A 22,706-nucleotide genomic window follows, 5' to 3' on the forward strand; every position below is an offset into this window, starting at 1 on the left:
GCAAAAAAAATGATGAATAAAGTTATAAAGAATAAACTTTTAAAAATATTACAAAAAAAGTGACGGTATTGTTTTTATTTCGATATGTAGGTAAGGTAAGTAAATTGAGAACAGGGAGGTCCCATTTCTGAAATACTCAATGGTTTTTGTTAATAGTTTCCTTTATCTAAGATGCGTTTTTAAGATCATATTGAGGACTTTTTTGTGAGAAATATTTATTCTTGAAAGAAAATAACAATTACAGATTTTTCAGCTAAATAAATAAATTCAACTTTTGCAATCATTCCGAATCGCTATCGGACAAAAACATACTTGAGAGGCATCAATATTTGGGTATTCAATTTACACCATATGCCCAACCACTAATGAAAGGCTCGATATATTCAATATTTCAAAAGGGGCCTTAATGACAAGTTTAAAGACTACAAAATCGTCATCGGGTCATCTTCTACTGTTATCGATAATTGAAATTATCGTGTGTGTGTGCCAAAGTGTATATATAATTCTCTTATGTGTAATTACGACCATACAAAAGCCGTGTTACATTTATGAATAAGCACTGTAATCACGCTTCCATGGCCATTTTCAACACAACTGGAACTTATAATGGTGTTTGTCCAAAATTTTCTGTAGAAGTAATCTTTTGACAACATTTTCTATAGAAATGAAATTTTGGCAAAATTTTCTGCCAAAATAAAATGTTGAAAAATTTTCTATAGAAATAAAATTTTATTTGTTATTTTGATCTCAGCTTTAAAACCATTGCGTTGACTAAATTACAACAGTAGCTTAACCAACAGAGGAAAAAATGTTTGTCAAATTTATTTGGGCAAAGCCCTATAGACTGCAAGATGGTTGAATGGACTCACGTTTCGGAATTGCCACATTCCTCATCAGCATCCTCTACTTGCAGCAAAACTATCAATCAATTATCAGAATAAATTCGGGTAGTTCACTAAACCCAAAGTGAACCACACTCGAACCTTCCGAGAAAAGTTTTATGATAGTAGCCCCAACAAAAACTAGGTAACCACATCTCATTACAATTGACATTACCAGGAGTAAAGCTGTCATTACACGTTGCATTACATTGCGGCGAGTTATAATGACTAACTTGTAATGACAAAAATAAATACTTCTCGGTAATTTTCGAATTGTTATTCTCAAATTTTTAGGCAGTTGTACACCCAGAGAAGGAATATGATCACCTCAAACATGTTTTAAGAGCAAAATGTTATTTTTGGGTGGTGACCATGTTATTTTCTCGGAAATCATGTATCTGATTTCGGCAAGCAGGTTATATTTGACGAGAAAATAAAATTTTAGTGACAAACATGTTACATGGTCACCATACAAAAATAACATTTTGCTCTTGAAACATGTTTGAGGTGATCATATTCCTTCTCTGCGTGTAGTTAATATAATTATTCACATAATCGAGCACTTACATAAAAAATCAAAAAGAATACGTAATGTAACGGTAATTCTGAAGATTTTTCCGTTAAGAATTTTTTATCACAAATATTTCATAATAATTGTGTTTAATGGCATTATCATATTATGTTTTAAATAAACGTTTTCTTATACCACATTGACATTACACTTCCAAAATCTGCTTAAACTAAATTGCAAATGCCATTTGCCTTATAAAAAAGAGACTTAAAATCCACTTTTAGTAGATTTCGAACCTTATGTGAATTGGCTATTGGATATATTATAACGTATTTCACGAATCCAACTCCCTTAAACAACCTACATTTTAGTGTTGGGAAAGTAACGAGTATTTGATTACAAGTACTCGTTACTGACAAATTTTTTGAGTACTCGTTACTAGTAAATGAGTACCCAATATCTTCAATGCCAGTTTTTTCTTCTAACGGTAAGTAAGTTGGCGGTTTGGAAGTAAAATTCTTGACTTCTTGGAAAATGTTAATTGAAGTTTTCGAAAATCGTTTTATCAGTTAAAATGACACGAAAAGGATATATGGTTTCATCTTTGAAGAAAGTGAAAAATTTATGTGATTTCTTAAAAACGTTTGCATTTGAAAAACAAGTAAGGAAAGTCTAAAGTCGGGCGGGACCGACTATATTATACCCTGCACCACTTTGTAGATCTAAATTTTCGATACCATATCACATCTGTCAAAGGTGTTGGGGGCTTTTTATATAAACACTGAAAAAAATATTGTCGTGAGGTCAAAGATTTCATGTCTTTAAAATACGAATGCAAATTTTGCTTAGCATAGAAGACGCATTTCTCTAGAATAAAGTTTTTTTCCTTGACCAAAGATCAATAAACTTTTCAATGAAGTCGTATTGTCCTTATAATTAAGTGATTTGATTTAAAAATGGATATCATAACATGAAAGCAAAAATGTTTGGGCTAAGGTCAACTTGACTTTAATAATTTAGAAAAAATCTTTAAATTTAATGAAATTGTCTTTAAATTTGTTGTCTTTTTGCATCTTGACTACAAAGCAAAAAATCGTTCAAATATAGGACATGCTTTTCAACACTTTATTTTAAAGACGTTTTTTACTTGAAACACAGCATAATTTCTGCTAGAAGTCGAGTCTTAATTTGGAAAATAAAGTCGTCGTTAACTTTTTTTTTAAAGGACTTTGATAGCATATGAAGAAAAAAAGCTGAAAAAGCGAAAAATTAAAATTTGCTTCCTAGAAGCAAGTACACAAAACCCGATTTTAAAAGAGTAAAAGTATCCTTACTTGTATTCTCCGCTTCTTTGGCTCGGAATCAATACCAAATTTTTTAAAGTAAAGACAAAATCTTTGGAACCGGGTATGCTTTTTTTTTCAGTGAAGGTTTGTCACAAATACATACATTTAAATATCACTCGATTTGGACAGAATTTGATAGACTTCTACAAAATCTATAGACTCAAAATTTAAGTTGACTAATGCACTAGGGTGGAACACAATTTTAGTAAAAAAAATATGGGAAACATTTAAATCTGAAGCAATTTTAAGGAAACTTCGCAAAAGTTTATTTATGATTTATCACTCGATATATATGTATTAGAAGTTTAGGAAAATTAGAGTCATTTTTACAACTTTTCGTATAAGCAGTGGCGATTTTACAAGGAAAATGTTGGTATTTTGACAATTTTTGTCGAAATCAGAAAAACATATATATGGGAGCTATATCTAAATCTGAACCAATTTGAACCAAATTTGGCACGCATAGCTACAATGCTAATTCTACTCCCTGTGCAAAATTTCAACTAAATCGGAGTTAAAAATTGGCATCTGTGGTCATATGAGTGTAAATCGGGCGAAAGCTATATATGGGAGATATATCTCAATCTGAACCGATTTCAACCAAATTTGGCACGCATAACTACAATGCTAATTCTACTCCCTGTGCAAAATTTCAACTAAATCGGAGTTAAAAATTGGCCTCTGTGGTCATATGAGTGTAAATCGGGCGAAAGCTATATATGGGAGATATATCTAAATTTGAACCGATTTCAACCAAATTTGGCACGCATAGCTACAATGCTAATTCTACTCCCTGTGCAAAATTTCAATTAAATCGTAGCAAAAAATTGGCCTCTGTGGTCATATGAGTGTAAATCGGGCGAAAACTATATATGGGAGCTATATCTAAATCTAAACGGATTTCAACCAAATTTGGCACGCATAGCTACAATGCTAATTCTACTCCCTGTGCAAAATTTCAACTAAATCGGAGCAAAAAATTGGCCACTGTGGTCATTTGAGTGTAAATCGGGCGAAAGCTATATATGGGAGCTATATCTAAATCTGAACCCAATTCAACCAAATTTAGCACGTATAGCTACAATGCTAATTCTACTCCCTGTGCAAAATTTCAACTAAATCGGAGTTAAAAATTGGCCTCTGTGGTCATATGAGTGTAAATCGGGCGAAAGCTATATATGGGAGCTATATCTAAATCTGAACCGATTTCAACCAAATTTGGCACATATAGCTACAATGCTAATTCTACTCCCTGTGCAAAATTTCGACTAAATCGGAGTTAAAAATTGGCCTCTGTGGTCATATGAGTGTAAATCGGGCGAAAGCTATTTAATTTGACACGCATAGCTACAATGCTAATTCTACTGCCTGTGCAAAATTTCAACTAAATCGGAGCAAAAAATTGGCCTCTGTGGGGAAATGAGTGTAAATCGGGCGAAAGCTATATATGGGAGCTATATCTAAATCTGAACCGATTTGGCTGATATTTTGCAAGTTTTTCGAGACTCATAAAAAATTCGGATGTACGGAATTTGAGGAAGATCGGTTGATATACACGCCAATTATGACCAGATCGGTGAAAAATATATATGGCAGCTATATCTAAATCTGAACCGATTTTTTCCAAAATCAATAGGGATCGTCTTTGAGCCGAAACAGGACCCTATACCAAATTTTAGGACAATCGGACTAAAACTGTGAGCTGTACTTTGCACACAAAAATACATCAACAGACAGACGGACAGACAGACAGACAGACAAACGGACATCGCTAAATCGACTCAGAATTTAATTCTAAGACCCTCCACCATAAGGTAAGGTAAGGTTAGGTGGCAGCCCGATGTATCAGGCACACTTAGACTATTCAGTCCATTGTGATACCACATTGGTGGTATCACAATGGACTGAATAGTCTAAGTGTGCCATGGATTGCGTAGAAATGTAATATATACGTGGTATATATTAGACAAAAAAGGTATGTGTAGGTAAGTCTACAAATAATTTAAAAAAAAAAAAAAAAAATATATATATATATATATATATATATATATATATATATATATATATATATATATATATATATATATATATATATATATATATATATATATATATATATATATATATATATATATATATATATATATATATATATATATATATATATATATATATATATATATATAATATATAAATAATATATACCACGTATATATTATATTTCTACGCAATCCATGGTGGAGGGTACATAAGATTCGGCCTGGCCGAACTTACGGCCATATATACTTGTTTCTACTACAACATTCTTCAAATTCAAGAATATCGGGTTCTTGACAATGGCGTTTACAAAATCAAGATTTGCTTGCCGATAAAATTTGTAAAAGACTATTAGCAAATAAGTTTGTTAAAGACTTTCTCAAAAATATTAAAATATTTTGTCAAAACTTTTGTACCATAAATCTGATATCGGCTCAAAAATGTCTACACAAAAGATATTATATCATTCGCGGGGGTACGGCGGTTCTAAACAGGGTGAAAAATTAGTAACGAAAGTACTATAGCCCTTTCCGACCTATAGCCGATCCACGTGATAGATTTTCCTAAATTTTTCAATTCTGTTATTTATGTGTACATAGAACATTTTAAATTATTAAGTTTGTTCAGTTTGATCCTGTATCCTTTTTTTCAGGATACGTACAATTGTTGCAGTCCGGTAAATTCCGGTAAAAGTCCGGACGTAAAAATATCAAAAAAACACAAAATAATCACGAAGTTACTGTTTGCATATAATATTTAAAATGTTTTCTTATTGAAAACACTTGTTTGATGAAATATTCCACAATTTAAATAATTTTAATATATTTGCAAACTTACATCTTCCACTCATTTTTACAAATGCGCAAAGTACACTGCTGAAACTACAAAATTAATATGAAAAGCAAATATTTATAACGGTTCTTCACATTCTTAGACAAAGAGAGAGCATACACCATTATTTTTTTGCCGCTCTTATCGCAGTACGTCATATATTAAAGAAATTATAGAGACTTAAACTTACCCGCACAATTGTGCGTACACGGTCGGAAAGGGATAGCACTGAATGTTCCATCCCTGTTTTCAACACAACTGGAATTTTTAGTGGTGTTTGTCTGAGCTTTTGTGTAAATATTTACATCACAAAGTTATAATTCCTTTGCGGATTTACATCACAAAGTTATAATTCCTTTGCATGTAAATATATAATAAAAATTAATGTATAAATAACCGTATGACTCATTCATGTAAACACTACAAAAAAGTACATTAGTATTGTTCCGGTAAACCTAGCAAAAATTTTATTAAAGTTGGATACCATTGGGTAGTCCCAATTATTACGCATGGCAGGATGATGTAAAGGAAGATTTTTTAAGTGTTATAGATAAGTTTTCAAAAAAAAAGAAAACTCCGAAAAATTCATAAAATGCAATTCAGGAAATTACACCCTCTCATAGAAGAAAAAATAAACTAGAATTAAAAAAAATCATTGACTCCAAATCATGACCATTTTAACCATACAGTTGTTCAATCTTACTGTTTTTGGGAATTGTACGAAAATTCTCTTCTACTTTAGTTCATATTGAACTTACCTGTACGGTCATTGAACTTTATACTCATGCTTAGTTCATAAAATATTTGGTACATACTTAAAAAAGGAAAATTTCATTGGGCTGTGAAAAATTTCGTAAAAGATAATAAAATTTAACTACAAGCAAATAATTTTTTTGCAATAAAAATAACATCAGTTAAAATTAGGGTTCATTTAACCTACGGACTTTTATTCAGTGTATATCCCCCATTTAAACCGATACGCAAATTTGACCTCCGGAGCTTCTTGGATGAGCAATTATCATCCGATCCGGTTGAAATTTGGTACGTGTTTTTATATGCCCTCTAACAACCATGAAAAAATTGGTCCATATCGGTCCTTGATTATACAGTTATGGACAAAAAAATAGGGCCTCTATTCAAAATAAAATGAATAAATGTTTTTTTTTTGTTTTATTTCAAATACTTGAATTTTTATTTTTATTTTGCTTTAAGCATTTCTATTCAACTTATATGAACAAAACATTTTATTGATTGCTACTCACTACATAAAAAAAAACAAAACAAACATTTCAAAGTCCTTAAAATTCGGGTGAACAAAAAATAACAGGTTGGCTGATAACAAAGAAAAACACATTTTTTTGTCAAAATTCGTTTTTATTATTCAACATAGTTCCCTTCAGGAGCGATACACCGATTATAACGACCTTCCAATTTTTTGATACCCTTTTGGTTGTACTCCTTCGGTTTTGCCTCAAAATAGGCCTCAGTTTCGGCGATCACCTCTTCATTGCAGACAATTTTTTCCCTGCGAGCATCCTTTTGAGGTCTGAGAACAAGAAAAAAGTCGCTTGGAGCCAGATCTGGAGAATACGGTGGGTGGTGAAGCAATTCGAAGCCCAATTCATGAACTTTTGCCATCGTTCTCAATGACTTGTGGCACGGTGCGTTGTCTTGGTGGAACAACACTTTTTTATACCCTCCACCATAGGATGGGGGGTATATTAACTTTGTCATTCCGTTTGTAACACATCGAAATATTGATCTAAGACCCCATAAAGTATATATATTCTGGGTCGTGGTGAAATTCTGAGTCGATCTGAGCATGTCCGTCTGTTGAAATCACGCAAACTTCCGAACGAAACAAGTTATCGACTTGAAACTTGGCACAAGTAGTTGTTATTGATGTAGGTCGGATGGTATTGCAATTGGGCCATATCGGTCCACTTTTACGTATAGCCCCCATATAAACGGACCCCCAAATTTGGCTTGCGAGGCTTCTAAGAGAAGCAAATTTCATCCGATCCGGCTGAAATTTGGTACATGGTGTAAGTATATGGTCTCTAACAACCATGCAAAAATTGGTTCACATCGGTCCATAATCATATATATAGCCCCCATATAAACCGATCCCCCGATTTGGCTTGCAGAGCCTCTAAGAGAAGCAAATTTCATCCGATCCGGCTGAAATTTAGTACATGGTGTTAGTATATGGTCTCTAACAACCATGCAAAAATTGGTCCACATCGGTCCATAATTATATATAGCCCCCATATAAACCGATTCCCTGATTTGGTTTGCAGAGCCTCTAAGAGAAACAAATTTCATCCGATCCGGGTGAAATTTTGTACATGGTGTCAACATATGGTCTCTAACAACCATGCAAAAATTGGTTCACATCGGTCCATAATTATATATAGCCCCCATATAAACCGATCCCCCGATTTGGCTTGCGGAGCCTCTAAGAGAAGCAAATTTCATCCGATCCGGCTGAAAGTTGGTACATGGTGTCAGCATATGGTCTCCAATGACCATGCAAAAATTGGTTCATATCGGTCCATAATTATATATAGCCCCCATATAAAATGATCACCAGATTTGACCTCCGGAGCCTCTTGGAAGACCAAAATTCATCTGATTCAGTTGAAATTTGGTACGTGATGTTAATATATGGCCTCAAACACCCATGCAAAAATTGGTCGATATCGGTCCATAATTATATATAGGCCCCATATAAACCGATCCCCAGATTTGACCTCCGGAGCACCTTGGAAGAGCAAAATTCTTCCCATTCGGTTGAAATTTGGTACGTGATGTTAGTATATGGTATCCAACAATCATGCAGGAATTGGTTCCTATCAGACCATAATTATATATAGCTCCCATATAAACCGATCGCCAGATTTGACCCCCGGTGCCTTTTGGAGAAGCAAAATTTATCCGATCTGGTTGAAATTTGGTACGTGGTGGTAGTATATGATATTTAACAACCATGCCAAAAGTGGTCCAAATCAGTCCATATTCATTTATAGCCCCCATATAAACCGATCCCGAGATTTGGTTTTGGAGCCTCTTGGAGGAGCAAATTTCATCCGAGTGAGTTGAAGTCTGTGGATGACAGTCTTTCGTAGAAGTTTCTACGCAATCCATGGTGGAGGGTACATAAGATTCGGCCTGGCCGAACTTACGGTCGTATATACTTGTTTCTTCTTCATATGGGGCCGTTTTGCCGCGATTTCGACCTTCAAACGCTCCAATAACGCCATATAATAGTCACTGTTGATGGTTTTTCCCTTCTCAAGATAATCGATAAAAATTATTCCATGCGCATCCCAAAAAACAGAGGTCATTACTTTGCCAGCGGTCTTTTGAGTCTTTCCACGCTTCGGAGACAGTTCACCGGTCGCTGTCCACTCAGCCGACTGTCGATTGGACTCAGGAATGTAGTGATGGAGCCATGTTTCATCCATTGTACATATCGACGGAAAAACTCGGGTATATTACGAGTTAACAGCTGCAAACACCGCTTAGAATCATCAACACGTTGTTGTTTTTGGTCAACAACGGCACCCATTTTGCACAGAGCTTCCGCATATCCAAATATTGATAAATATGACCAACACGTTCCTTTGATATCTTTAAGGCTTCTGCTATCTCGATCGACTACATTTTACGGTCATTCAAAATAATTTTGTGGATTTTTTTGATGTTTTCGTCGGTAACCACCCCTTTCGGGCGTTCACTGCGTTCACCGTCCTCCGTGCTCATTTCACCACGCTTGAATTTTGCATACCAATCAATTATTGTTGATTTCCCTGGGGCAGTGTTCGGAAACTCATTATCAAGCCAAGTTTTTGCTTCCACGGTATTTTTTCCCTTTAGAAAACAGTATTTTATCAAAACACGAAATTCCTTTTTTCCATTTTTTTTTACAATAACAAAAGTTGCTTCACAAAAGACGCTCTATCTCACAAACAAATTGACTTACAGACGTCAAATTTTGACACGAATCATTTGAAGGTTGGTACTATATAAAAATAATATGCATTTAATACTAGCGACGCCATCTATGTGTCAGACCGGGGACTTATCAGCCAACCTGTTATATGAACAAAACATTTTATTGGTGGCTACTCACTACATAAAAAAGAAAACAACAACAAAACAAAATTTTCAAAGTCCTTAAAATTCGGGTGAACAAAAATTAGAGTCATGTGTAATAAAAAATGTAATTTCCTAAAAATAACTAAAATTATTAACACCTTAAAGGACTTTAAAACTGCTTTACATCTTCTTGGTATTGACTCCACCAATGCTCTACAGATCTCCCTTGCTATAGAGAACTTAGCTTCATATATAACTATAGACCGGCTATATATAACTATAGACCGATATGGACCAATTTTGGCATGGTTGTTAGCGACCATATACTAGCGCAATGTACTAAATTTCACCACGTACCAAATTTCAACCGGATCGGATGAATTTTGCTCCGCCAAGAGCTCCGGAGGTCAAATCTGGGGATCGGTTTAAATGGGGGCTACATATAATTATGGACCGATATGGACCAATTTTGGCATGGTTATTAGAGACCATATGCTAACACCACGTACCAAATTTCAACCGGATCGGGTGAATTTTGCTCATCCATGAGGCTCCGGAGGTCAAATCTGGGGATCGGTTTTTATGGGGGCTATATATAATTATGGACCGATATGAACCAATTCTTGCATGGTTGTTAGAGACCATATACTAACACCACGTACCAAATTTCAACCGGATCAGATGAATTTTGCTCCTCTAAGAGGCTTCGGAAGTCAAGTCTGGGGATCGGCTTATATGGGGGCTATATGTAATTATGGACCGATATGGACCGAAATGGACCAATTTCTGCATATACTAACACTATGTACCATATTTCAGCCGGATTGGATGAAATTTGCTTCTCTTAGAGCAATCGCAAGCCAAATTTGGGGGTACGTTTATATGGGGGCTATACGTAAAAGATGACCGATATGGCCCATTTGCAATACCATCCGACCTACATCAATAACAACTACTTGTGCCAAGTTTCAAGTCGATAGCTTGTTTCGTTCGGAAGTTAGACGGACGGACGGACGGACGGACGGACATGCTCAGATCGACTCAGAATTTCACCACGACCCAGAATATATATACTTTATGGGGTCTTAGAGCAATATTTCGATGTGTTACAAACGGAATGACAAAGTTAATATACCCCCATCCTATGGTGGAGGGTATAAAAATTATGAAAGTTGGTACGTGAAGTTAGTTTATGCCCTCTGCCAAAATTAGTCCATAGCGGTCCATAAATATTGATATTTAATATATAGCAAAAATAACAGAATTGGAATCAAAACTGACTATATTTCTACATAAAAGCAATTTCACAAATTTTCTAAAAACTCAACATCAAAAATAGCTTGATCTAGCTATAAAATAGCAACATTTGCATCACTGTTTGTATGTAATTCGCCTTCGTTCTCTCTTTCTCTCTCTCTCTCTCTCTCTCTGCTTACTCCATGACATATATATACGAGAGTAGTTATTTCTCTATGGTATATACAGATTAGAAAACATCAATGAAAACACATTAACAAATTCTTATTTCTCTTAAAATTTTATTTTAAAAATCTTCTCATTCTTTTTTTAATACTACAAAGTAATTATACTAAAAAGCACTTATTAGTAAAACTTAACTAATGAATCACTGATGTCTTTCTATTGTTCTACCCTTTTCAAGTAAATCTCGAAAAGATTTTATCTCATGACGAGGTATTTGTTGACGATATTTTAAACTTAAGAGACCATAAATAAAATCCAATTCACATTCTTCGTCATGCCTTCCCTCGGGCAATTTGGCTAGTAAGGCACGTTTATTACATATGAAGGGATCGATTTGCTCATTGTCACCCTGCTTGGTTTCAAATATTTCCAGATATATTTGATATGCCGGTTTTGTTGGTGAGAAATGTTCTCGCAGAAGAACCAAAGCTTCATCCCATGTTTTGGCCTCTCTTCTCACCCCTTTCCACCAGGTAGTGGCTAGACCATTGAATAGTAACGATAATCCCTTCAATGCATCTTTGTCGGAAATTTGTTCAACTTCTTTGTAGGTTTCTACGGCATCTATAAAAACTTCGACTGCATCATGATCTCGTTGTCCGGAAAAACGGGTTGGACAATTTGCAAAACTTCCCTTGGATTTGATTTCTTCAGCAACTTTATTGCGTTGTTCTGGTGCCAGAGATCGTATTGTTTCAATTAGAATGCGAAACTGCTCATCACTCATTTGTGTTGCCGTCATTTTGTTCCGCACTCTTCGACCGCAGAACAAGGTCCGTGATGTATGTTTGTGGTAGAGTAACTAAAAGTTGGCAAATGGCAACCTAGCGTTTTTCTAAATAATTTTCGATTTCTCGTTGTGAAATTGAGTTGTCCAACAACCAAAACAACAAAACAAATACAACTCTTCCACCCATGTGTCTTTGCCTTATACGAAATTCAAATGAATGATGATGACACATAACTTAGAGAACGAAAAAGTAAGAGATATGCATAAATATTGCAAATAAACTTAAGCGAGAGAGTGAGAGAGCCGGAGAATAAAAATATCTGAGAGAAATAATGCGTTTGTGAAAATTAAATACTAGTGAAATTTGAAAACATATAGAGAGATTCTATGGTGGCGTTTTTTCTCGCTTACGAGGGTAGTATGATGATTGTGATGTGTCAAGACAGAACACTATACATAGAAACACTATATAGCGGATATATAGAAGTCCTTAGGGAATTTTCTGGAAGAAGTCTTTAGAGAATTTGTGTGGAGAAAAAAACAAATTCATCCTTGGTTGCATTTTCTAATAAAATAAATGAATTACTAATAAATATTATTGTAAATTCAAACTTAGTGGCGAGCACGTCCCTTTATCTCAAAATTTTATTTCTATACACAATTTTCTGAAAATTTTATTACCATAGAAAATTTTGTCAACATTTTTATTTCTATAGGAAATTTGTCAAAATTTTATTTCTATAGAAAATTTTGTCAAAATGTTATTTCCATAGAAGATTTTGTCAAAATTTTATTTCCATAGAAAATTTTGTCAAAATTTTATTTCCATAGAAGATTTTGTCGAAATTTTATTTCCATAGAAAACTTTGTGAACATTTTATTTCTATAGAAAATTTTGTCAAAATGTTATTTCTATAGAAAATTTTGTCAACATTTTTATTTCTATAGGAAATTTGTCAAAATTTTATTTCTATAGAAAATTTTGTCAAAATGTTATTTCCATAGAAGATTTGGTCAAAATTTTATTTCCATAGAAAATTTTGTCAAAATTTTATTTCTATAGAAAATTTTGTCAAAATGTTATTTCTATAGAAAATGCTTCAAGTACTTTATTTCTATAGAAAATTTTGTCAAAATTTTATTTCTATAGAAAATTTTGTTAAAATATTATTTTTATTTCGTATTTTTTTTTTCTATAGAAAATTTTGTCAAAATTTGATTTCTATAGAAAATTTTGTCAAAATTTTATTTCTATAGAAAATGTTGTCAAAATTTGATTTCTATAGAAAATTTTGTCAAAATTTTATTTCTATAGAAAATTTTGTTAAAATATTATTTTTATAGAAAATTTTGTCCAAATTTTATTTCTATAGAAAATTTTGTCCAAATTTTATTTCTATAGAAAATTTTGTCAAAATTTTATTTCTATAGAAATTTTCTTAAAATTTTATTACCATAGAAAATTTTGTCAACATTTTTATTTCTATAGGAAATTTGTCAAAATTTTATTTCTATAGAAAATTTTGTCAAAATTTTATTTCCATAGAAGATTTTGTCAAAATTTTATTTCCATAGAAAACTTTGTCAAAATTTTATTTCTATAGAAAATTTTGTCAAAATGTTATTTCTATAGAAAATTTTGTCAACATTTTTATTTCTATAGGAAATTTGTCAAAATTTTATTTCTATAGAAAATTTTGTCAAAATTTTATTTCCATAGAAGATTTTGTCAAAATTTTATTTCCATAGAAAATTTTGTCAAAATTTTATTTCTATAGAAAATTTTGTCAAAATGTTATTTCTATAGAAAATGCTTCAAGAACTTTATTGCTATAGAAAATTTTGTCAAAATTTTATTTCTATAGAAAATTTTGTTAAAATATTATTTTTATTTCGTAATTTTTTTCTATAGAAAATTTTGTCAAAATTTGATTTCTATAGAAAATTTTGTCAAAATTTTATTTCTATAGAAAATGTTGTCAAAATTTGATTTCTATAGAAAATTTTGTTAAAATATTATTTTTATAGAAGGTTAGGTTAGGTTAACATGATTTTATACTAAGTTTGTATTTACTATGGATTTTGTATTGGTTGTAAATAAATAAAGAGTTGATTAATTTTAGTTAAATAATATCATGATAAGGAAATTTGCTCGCAGTTCTGCCATGTGAACAATCCCTAACAATGCCTGGAATTTTCGTTATCAAATATAGCAATGCCCATCGACCCTAAACATTTCGATTTATAACTCTTTCAAACACTAAATATTTGAAAAAAATATGTATGTTCATTCCAACTTTATAAACAATTTTCGGTACACCCCATATTACAAATTATCAAACTAATTTCAAGTGCATTTGCCAAACATGTGCGCATTTTCCAGATATGTTAGTCTTTTGAATTTCACAATATGAACTGATGTCATTCATGTGGATATTCTGTCGAGTTCAACAATATAAAATAATTGCTGATAACCAATCTTTCATATTTTCAGGGATTCACCACTATTTTACTAAGCAACAACTTTATACACCCAAAAAAAATTGTTCGGATCAAAAAGAGAAACAACTTGTGAGTTGTGGTAACATTGTATTCTGAATTGTAAGTTAATCCATACACTGACTAAAAATACTGTTTTTCATATGTTTCGGTGTAAAAATTATATGTTTGGAATTCAAATTTTTAGCTCATTATTTTTAAGTGCAAGCATATGAAGTTCATAAACGATAAAAGGTATGTTTAGAGTGAAACATAACATGTTTGCACATCGTAAACATTTTTTTGTTTGTACAAATTCTGAAAATATATATGCTTGAAGCAGAATATGTTTGGGAATATATGTTACAGAGGCGATTTTTTTTCTTGACGGTGTATGGGGTCTATGTCACATAAACAAGACAGATTAAATATCACTTTAGTTGTTGATCGGTTTATATAGAGGAGTCTAAAATAATTTTATAGCGTATGAACCAATTTTCGCATGGAACTACGAAGGCCAAATTTCAACTGCATTGCATGAAATTTGTTCCCCACGAAACTCCACAAGTAAATTCTACTTTCTATGGAAATAAAATTTTGACAAAATTTTCTATAGAAATAAAATTTTGACAACATTTTCTATAGAAATAAAATTTTGTCAAAAAATTTCTTTACAAATAAAGTATTGACAAAATGTTCTATAGAAATAAAATTTTGACAACATTTTCTATAGAAATAAAATTTTGACAAAATTTTCTATAGAAATGAAATTTTGACAAAATTTTCTATAGCAATGACATTTTGACAAAATTTTCTATAGAAATGAAATTTTGACAAAATTTTCTATAGCAATGAAATTTTGACAAAATTTTCTATCGAAATAAAATGTTGATAAAATCTTCTGTAGAATTAATTTGACAAAATTTTCTATAGAAAGAAACATTATTTTCCTCTGTTGGTTAAGCTACTCTTATAGTTTAGTCAACGCAATGGTTTTTAAGCTGAGATCAAAACAACAAATATGAAATAAAATTTTGATAAAAATTTCTATAGAAATAAAATATTGACAACATTTTCTATAGAAATAAAATTTTGACAATATTTTCTATATTAATAAAAATTTGACAAATAGAAAAAATATAGAAATAACATATTAACAGAATTTTCTATAGAAATAACATTTTGACAAAATTTTCTATTGAAATAAAATGTTAACAATATTTTCTATTGAAACAAAATTTTAACAATATTTTCTGTGGAAATAAAATTTTGCCAAAAGTTTCTATAGAAATAAAATTTTGACAAAATTTTTTATAGAAATAAAATTTTGACAAAATTTTTTATAGAAATACAATTTTGACAAAATTTTCTATAGAAATAAAATTTTGTCAAAAAATTTCTTTACAAATAAAATTTTGACAAAATTTTCTATAGAAATGAAATTTTGACAAAATTTTCTATAGCAATGAAATTTTGACAAAATTTTCTATAGAAATAAAATTTTGACAAAATTTTCTATAGCAATGGAATTTTGACAAAATTTTCTATCGAAATAAAATGTTGATAAAATCTTCTGTAGAATTAATTTGACAAAATTTTCTATAGAAAGAAACATTATTTTCCTCTGTTGGTTAAGCTACTCTTATAGCTTAGTCAACGCAATGGTTTTTATTTTTAACCTGAGATCAAAACAACATATATGAAATAAAATTTTGATAAAATTTTCTATAGAAATAAAATATTGAATAGAAATAGAAATAATATATAGAAATAAAATTTTGACAATATTTACTATATTAATACAAATTTGACAAATAGAAAAAATATAGAAATAAAATTTCAACAAAATTTTCTATTGAAATAAAATTTTAACAATATTTTCTATTGAAATAAAATTTTAACAATATTTTCTGTAGAAATAAAATTTTGCCAAAAGTTTCTATAGAAATAAAATTTTGACAAAATTTACTATAGACATAAAATTTTGACAAAATTTTCTATAGAATTCCAATTTTGTCAAAAATTTTCTATAGAAATAAAATTTTGCCAAAAGTTTCTATAGAAATAAAATTTTGACAAAATTTTCTATAGACATCAAATTTTGAAAAATTTTTCTATAGAAATAAAATTTTGAAAAAAATTTCTATTGAAATAAAATTTTAACAATATTTTCTGTAGAAATAAAATTTTTCCAAAAGTTTCTATAGATATAAAATTTTGACAAAATTTTCTATAGAAATAAAATTTTTTCAAAAATTTTTCTATAGAAATAAAATTTTGCCAAAAGTTTATACAGAAATAACATTTTGACAAAATTTTCTATAGAAATAAAATTTTAACAAAATTTTCTATAGAAATAACATTTTGACAAAATTTTCTATTGAAATAAAATTTTAACAATATTTTCTATTGAAATAAAATTTTAACAATATTTTCTGTAGAAATAAAATTTTGACAAAATTTACTATAGACATGAAATTTCGACAAAATTTTCTATAGAAATAAAATTTTAACAATATTTTCTGTAGAAATAAAATTTTGACAAAATTTACTATAGACATAAAATTTTGACAAAATTTTCTATAGAATTAAAATTTTGTCAAAAATTTTCTATAGAAATAAACTTTTGCCAAAAGTTTCTATAGAAATAAAATTTTGAAAAAATTTTCTATTGAAATAAATTTTTAACAATATTTTCTGTAGAAATAAAAATTTTCCAAAAGTTTCTATAGAAATAAAATTTTGACAAAATTTTCTATAGAAATAAAATTTTTTCAAAAGTTTTTCTATAGAAATAAAATTTTTCAAAAATTCTTCCAAAAGAAATAAAATTTTGCCAAAAGTTTATATAGAAATAACATTTTGACAAAATTTTCTATAAACATAAAATTTTGACAAAAATTTCTATAGACATAAAATTTTGACAAAATTTTCTATAGACATAAAATTTTGACAAGTAGAAAATAAAATAAAAAGTTTTGACAAATAGAAAAAATATGCAAACAAATTTTTTTGTCAAAATTTTCAATTGTAATTAAATTTTGACAAAATGTTCAAAGTAAAATTTTGAGAATTTGAGTATTTTTTGGTAAAATTTTTTATTTTATGTCTGTCTCAACAAGGATATGCCAGTCCATATTCTAACCTACCATTAATTTGCTATTAGTTAATGGCATTGCATTTGAAAATTACTCATTCATGGGCAAATGGCGGTTGCATGTTTTCTTTAAATAAACAAATTGTTTTTGCAGTTATCAAAAACAAATCGTTAAGTGGTTTTTTAGTTTTTGCTGTTCTATGAATTGCCCTTCGTAATGAAGAGAATAATTTCACAAGTTTTGAAATAGTTCTCCATAGTAATGTGGAGACTAGAGAGATTCGTAATGGTGCACATATACCCTCATACATACATATATAGCCACTATTGAGTCACTTGACTAGCTATAGCAGCATTTTTGCTCTCGCACATGAAAAAAGCCGGTTCGGGTATAAAAGGCGAAAACCTTGACTAAAGAAATCAGTCTATCAACGACCAGCAAACAACGTCCAATGTTCAATAATTGGAGGCAACGGTAAATCACAAAGTTTAAAGAATAACATTCGCCAGATAAAGCAAAATTGGCTTTGTTATCAACTCTAACAACAACAGCACCGTAGTTATCCAACACATTACAACGAATAAAAAAAAAAACTAACACAAAATGGCTCAAATGGTTCAAATGACTACCGAACAATTGCAACAACTCATCGAAGCTGTACGTAGTTCTGCTGCTCTCAATGCTGGAGCAGGGGAAGCCGTAGTGGCCAAATCGAAGGGCAGTTTTAGTAATTGCAATTCCCGATTCGGTGGCCAACGTGATCATGAAGCCGTTGAGGAGTTCATCACCTCCATTGTGACGTACAAAGAGATCGAATGTATCAGTGACGAAGATGCCTTGAAGGGTATCTCTTTGCTTTTCTATGGATTGGCTTCCACGTGGTGGCAGGGAGTGCGTAAAGAAGCCAAGACCTGGGACGATGTTCTGGCCTTGATTCGTGATCATTTCTCACCCACAAAGCCGGCTTATCAAATCTACATGGAAATTTTCGATAAGAAGCAAGACGATAGCACAGCCATCGATACATTTGTATGCCAGAAGAGGGCCCTATTGGCTCAATTGCCTGACGGTAGACACGATGAAGAAACTGAAATTGATTTGATTTATGGTCTACTCAACATCAAATATCGCAAGCATATTGCTCGCCATGACTTCAAGACATTCCGCGAATTGTTGGAGAAGGGTCGTGTCATCGAACATAATATGATGGAAGACCAGGCTGAACAAAGCGGACCTATTCGGGGAGCCCGTGGTACTAAACGTTGTACGTATTGCAATTTCCGAGGTCACAAATCCGAGGAATGTCGTAAACGCAAATCTGCGAATAACGATGAATAAACTCCAATCCAATACAAGAAAAAAAGATGATGTCATCCACCATAGCAGTCACCAACACCAACATTAACATCAGTGCCTGAACTAAATTTAGATAAACATTAGTGTGGTCATTCAGTTCAAGTTCTAAAAGTGAGAGAGAGGCTACGATGTGTAATGACATCAACAAAATATTTTGGGAGAAAGTACAAGCAAAGAGTAGAGTGGCCAACTTCTCCACCACGCTCACGTAAAAACAAAATAAACTTTTTGTTGGTATTTCCCCATTCATAGACAAAATAATCGCCCCCATAGGTTTCTCTTAGGTTATGGTTTAAGAGTTTGCCATGGCTCATCCTCTATGTTTTAATGTTTCATATATGTGGTTGATGTGAAATAGTTAGACAACTGGATGAGTTATGGCAGATTTTTTGAATCATCCCCAAGAGTTCACCTCATAGTTTTCTAAGGCTTAATTTTCCACGCCTTTTCACGCTGAGTTTTTCTGAAAAACCGGCTTTTACAGGCTATGAACGCCTGGCCCCCAATAATAATCGCATAATTGGATTTTATCTAATTTGATTACACATGTACACAATCAGCTTAATAAGCTACAACTATTATAAGCCGGATATCTTTCTATATCCACCCAACCGAGTTCTTTTGCAGACTTTCCAGTTGCCATTTATCAGTTTTCGAATCTCTTGTTTGTAGTGTTCACGGCTTTGGGGTATTTAAGGTCCAAAGATGGGAAGAAATTCTTAATCTTTGTCCACCTTAATTACTCTATGCTAGGGAATACCACGAAATAACATTCAAAGACTGTGATATCTGATAACTGTGAAGTTTGTTGAAGGACTCACCCCGTTATATTTGGATGCAATCTACAATGATGATTTGATGGAAAATGAATTCATTTCGAAAATTATGCTAGTTCCGAAATCTAGAAAATCTTTGCTTTTCCTTTTCGGGGAAAAGGAAATGTATTTTTGGAATTCTGCTGTACTAGCCTATATTTTGCGTTATGATTTCACTTTCTTCAAATCTTTTGGATTTTTCGCCTGAATATAACAAAAAAAACCCCCCGCTACTTTGAAATATTTTGAAAAACATTCTGGCATATACATCGCAGAGAAGTGAAGTTTTCTCTTTTACTAGGCGACCTTTCACTTGAAGCTGTTACCATTCCAAACCCTTGGGTGCGGCATGGTTTCAGGGGATGGTGAAGGACAAATTTTAAAAGGTTTACCTAAAATCTCTGAGATGTTAAGCAGTATCGCATTTTTCGATATAGTTCAAAGGGCAAAAAGAATCTTTCGCATTTGCGAAAAAATGAATTTTTGAAACCTAACTTTTTTTAAAAGTTAACATTTTATGATTACATTGTACAACGATGGCTAAGCTGTCGCCATTCGTACAATAGGCACGCCAACGCGACCTCTTTCAAATTTACTTGCATAAATTTTAAGAATTCGATAATGGCACGCCTGCCTTTTAAGAATTGGATAATTCGTCTAGACTAATAACAACCTCCTATTATACATGACTTTGCCAATTCATTGAAACCAGAGTTATTTTTTTTATAAATTAAAGATTTTTTTAAAGGCAACAATTAGCTATAGCTTTGGAAGTTTTTACAACAATTGATGCAAATGATACGCCAACTGGAGGTTTCTATGGCCCAGGGAGATTGATGATCATATGGAATCATCTAATGCCAATGATAACCACATCCTTGGTTTAACATTGGGTGCCTATATGGTTTTTGGTCTCTATCAAATCATTTCATCGATTTTACAAAAATCTATGCTATTGCTAACCTACCAATTAATAAATTTTTTATCTTTAATTTCTTTTTTTAGAACTCTATTTTTGTTTTTTTTTTGTTTTACAATTAGCATTGTATTATCAGTGTATATACTACTTTGGTTATGGAACAACTGTAATATTAGTTTTAAGTGTTTTTTTATGAAAGAAAGAAAAAAATAACAAAAATTAAAAATAATCAAAGTAATAGCAATGCTATTAACAAAACCAAAACTTATGTCTTTCAATTTTATTTGTGGGAGGGTGTAGATGATACAAAAAGATATGATTCACATATAGAAATAAAATTGTTAAATAAAACTATATTTTTTGCATTAAAATTTTGTCAAAAATTTTCTATAGAAACAACAATTTTGTCAAAAGTTTTCTATAGAAACAAAAATTTTGTCAAAAATTTTCTATAGAAATAAAATTTTGTCAAAAATTTTCTATAGAAATAAAATTTTGTTAAAAATTTTCTATAGAAGTAAAATTTCGACAAATGGGGAAGGTAGTTACAATAAATATACCTCAAATCAGGGATTCGGAGCGATCCATTTTTTCGCTCCGCTCCGAGAAAAAAAATTTCTCTCCGCTCCTTCTTAGAGAAAAGTATTTATTTATTTACTTATTTATAACAATAAAAAATTATGAAAATAAACGAAAATATAGGTGCTAACATATGTTTTCGACCTGTTACAGAAAATTACAGTACACACACTGAAAAAAATTTTTTCAGAGGCCAAGGTTAGGTTAGGTTAGACTATTCAGTCCATTGTGATACCACAGTGGTGAACTTCTCTCTTATCACTGAGTGCTACCCGATTCCATGTTAAGCTCAATGACAAGCGATCTCCTTTTTATAGCCGAGTCCGAACGGCGTTCCACCTTGCAGTGAAACCACTTAGAGAAGTTTTGAAACCCTCAGAAATGTCACCAGCATTACTGAGGTGGGATAATCCACCGCTGAAAAACTTTTTGGTGTTCGGTCGTAGCAGGAATCGAACCCACGACCTTGTGTATGCAAGGCGGGCATGCTAACCATTGCACCACGGTGGCTCCCGAGGCCAAAGATTTAATGTCCTTAAAATGAGAATGCGCATTTCTCTAATATAAAGTGTTTTTCCTTGATCAAAAGACAGAAAAACTTTTCAATGAAATGTTCTATAGAAATATAATTTTGCTTAAAAATTTTCTATAGAAATAAAATTTTGACAAAAATTTCTATAGAAATAAAATTTTGACAAAATTTTTCTATAGAAATAAAATTTTGACAAAATCTTCTATAGAAATAAAATTTTGACAAAATTTTCTATAGAAATAAAATTTTGACAAAATTTTCTATAGAAATAAAATTTTGACAAAATTTTCTGTAGAAATAAAAATTTGACAAAATTTTCTATAGAAATAAAATTTTGACAAAATTTTCTATAGAAATAAAATTTTGACAAAATTTTCTATAGAAATAAAATTTTGACAAAATTTTCTATAGAAATAACATTTTGACAAAATTTTCTATAGAAATAAAATTTTGACAAAATTTTCTGTAAAATAAAATTTTGATAAAATTTTCTATAGAAATAAAATGTTGACAAAATTTTCTATAGAAATAAAATTTTGCGCATTTCTCTCATAAAAAGTGTTTTTCCTTGATCAAAAGACAGAACAACTTTTCTATAGAAATATAATTTTGCTTAAAAATAAAAAAAAAAATGTTTTGTTAGATTTTGCATCATATTCCTCTCCAACTTAGACGTATTTCACAAACTTTCTATAGAAATAAAATTTTGGCAAAATTTTCTATAGAAATAAAATTTTGACAAGATTTTCTATAGAAATAAAATTTTGAGAAAAATTTCTATAGAAATAAAATTTTGACAAAATTTTTCTATAGAAATAAAATTTTGACAAAATCTTCTATAGAAATAAAATTTTGACAACATTTGCTATAGAAATAAAATTTTGACAAAATTTTCTATAGAAATAAAATTTTGACAAAATTTTCTATAGAAATAAAATTTTGACAAAATTTTCTATAGAAATAAAATTTTGACAAAATTTCCTATAGAAATAAAATTTTGACAAAATTTT

General features: G+C 30.9%; 2 protein-coding genes across 2 annotated transcripts; one reads left to right on the top strand and one right to left on the bottom strand.

Annotated features, from left to right (window-relative positions):
• Positions 1-11,225: 11,225 nt before the first annotated feature.
• On the bottom strand, positions 11,226-12,093 carry Arc2 (Activity-regulated cytoskeleton associated protein 2). Its single transcript, XM_075305973.1, has one exon. The coding sequence runs from the start codon at positions 11,929-11,931 to the stop codon at positions 11,332-11,334; it is 600 nt and encodes a 199-aa protein (XP_075162088.1). The 5' UTR covers positions 11,932-12,093; the 3' UTR covers positions 11,226-11,331.
• A 5,808-nt stretch (positions 12,094-17,901) lies between these two features.
• Positions 17,902-20,849, top strand: Arc1 (Activity-regulated cytoskeleton associated protein 1). The gene has a single exon (XM_075304911.1). The coding sequence runs from the start codon at positions 18,099-18,101 to the stop codon at positions 18,831-18,833; it is 735 nt and encodes a 244-aa protein (XP_075161026.1). The 5' UTR covers positions 17,902-18,098; the 3' UTR covers positions 18,834-20,849.
• Positions 20,850-22,706: the final 1,857 nt, after the last annotated feature.

Source organism: Haematobia irritans, chromosome 4 (assembly GCF_050003625.1).
Source record: "Haematobia irritans isolate KBUSLIRL chromosome 4, ASM5000362v1, whole genome shotgun sequence".
In the NCBI taxonomy this organism is placed as follows: Eukaryota; Metazoa; Arthropoda; class Insecta; order Diptera; family Muscidae; genus Haematobia; species Haematobia irritans.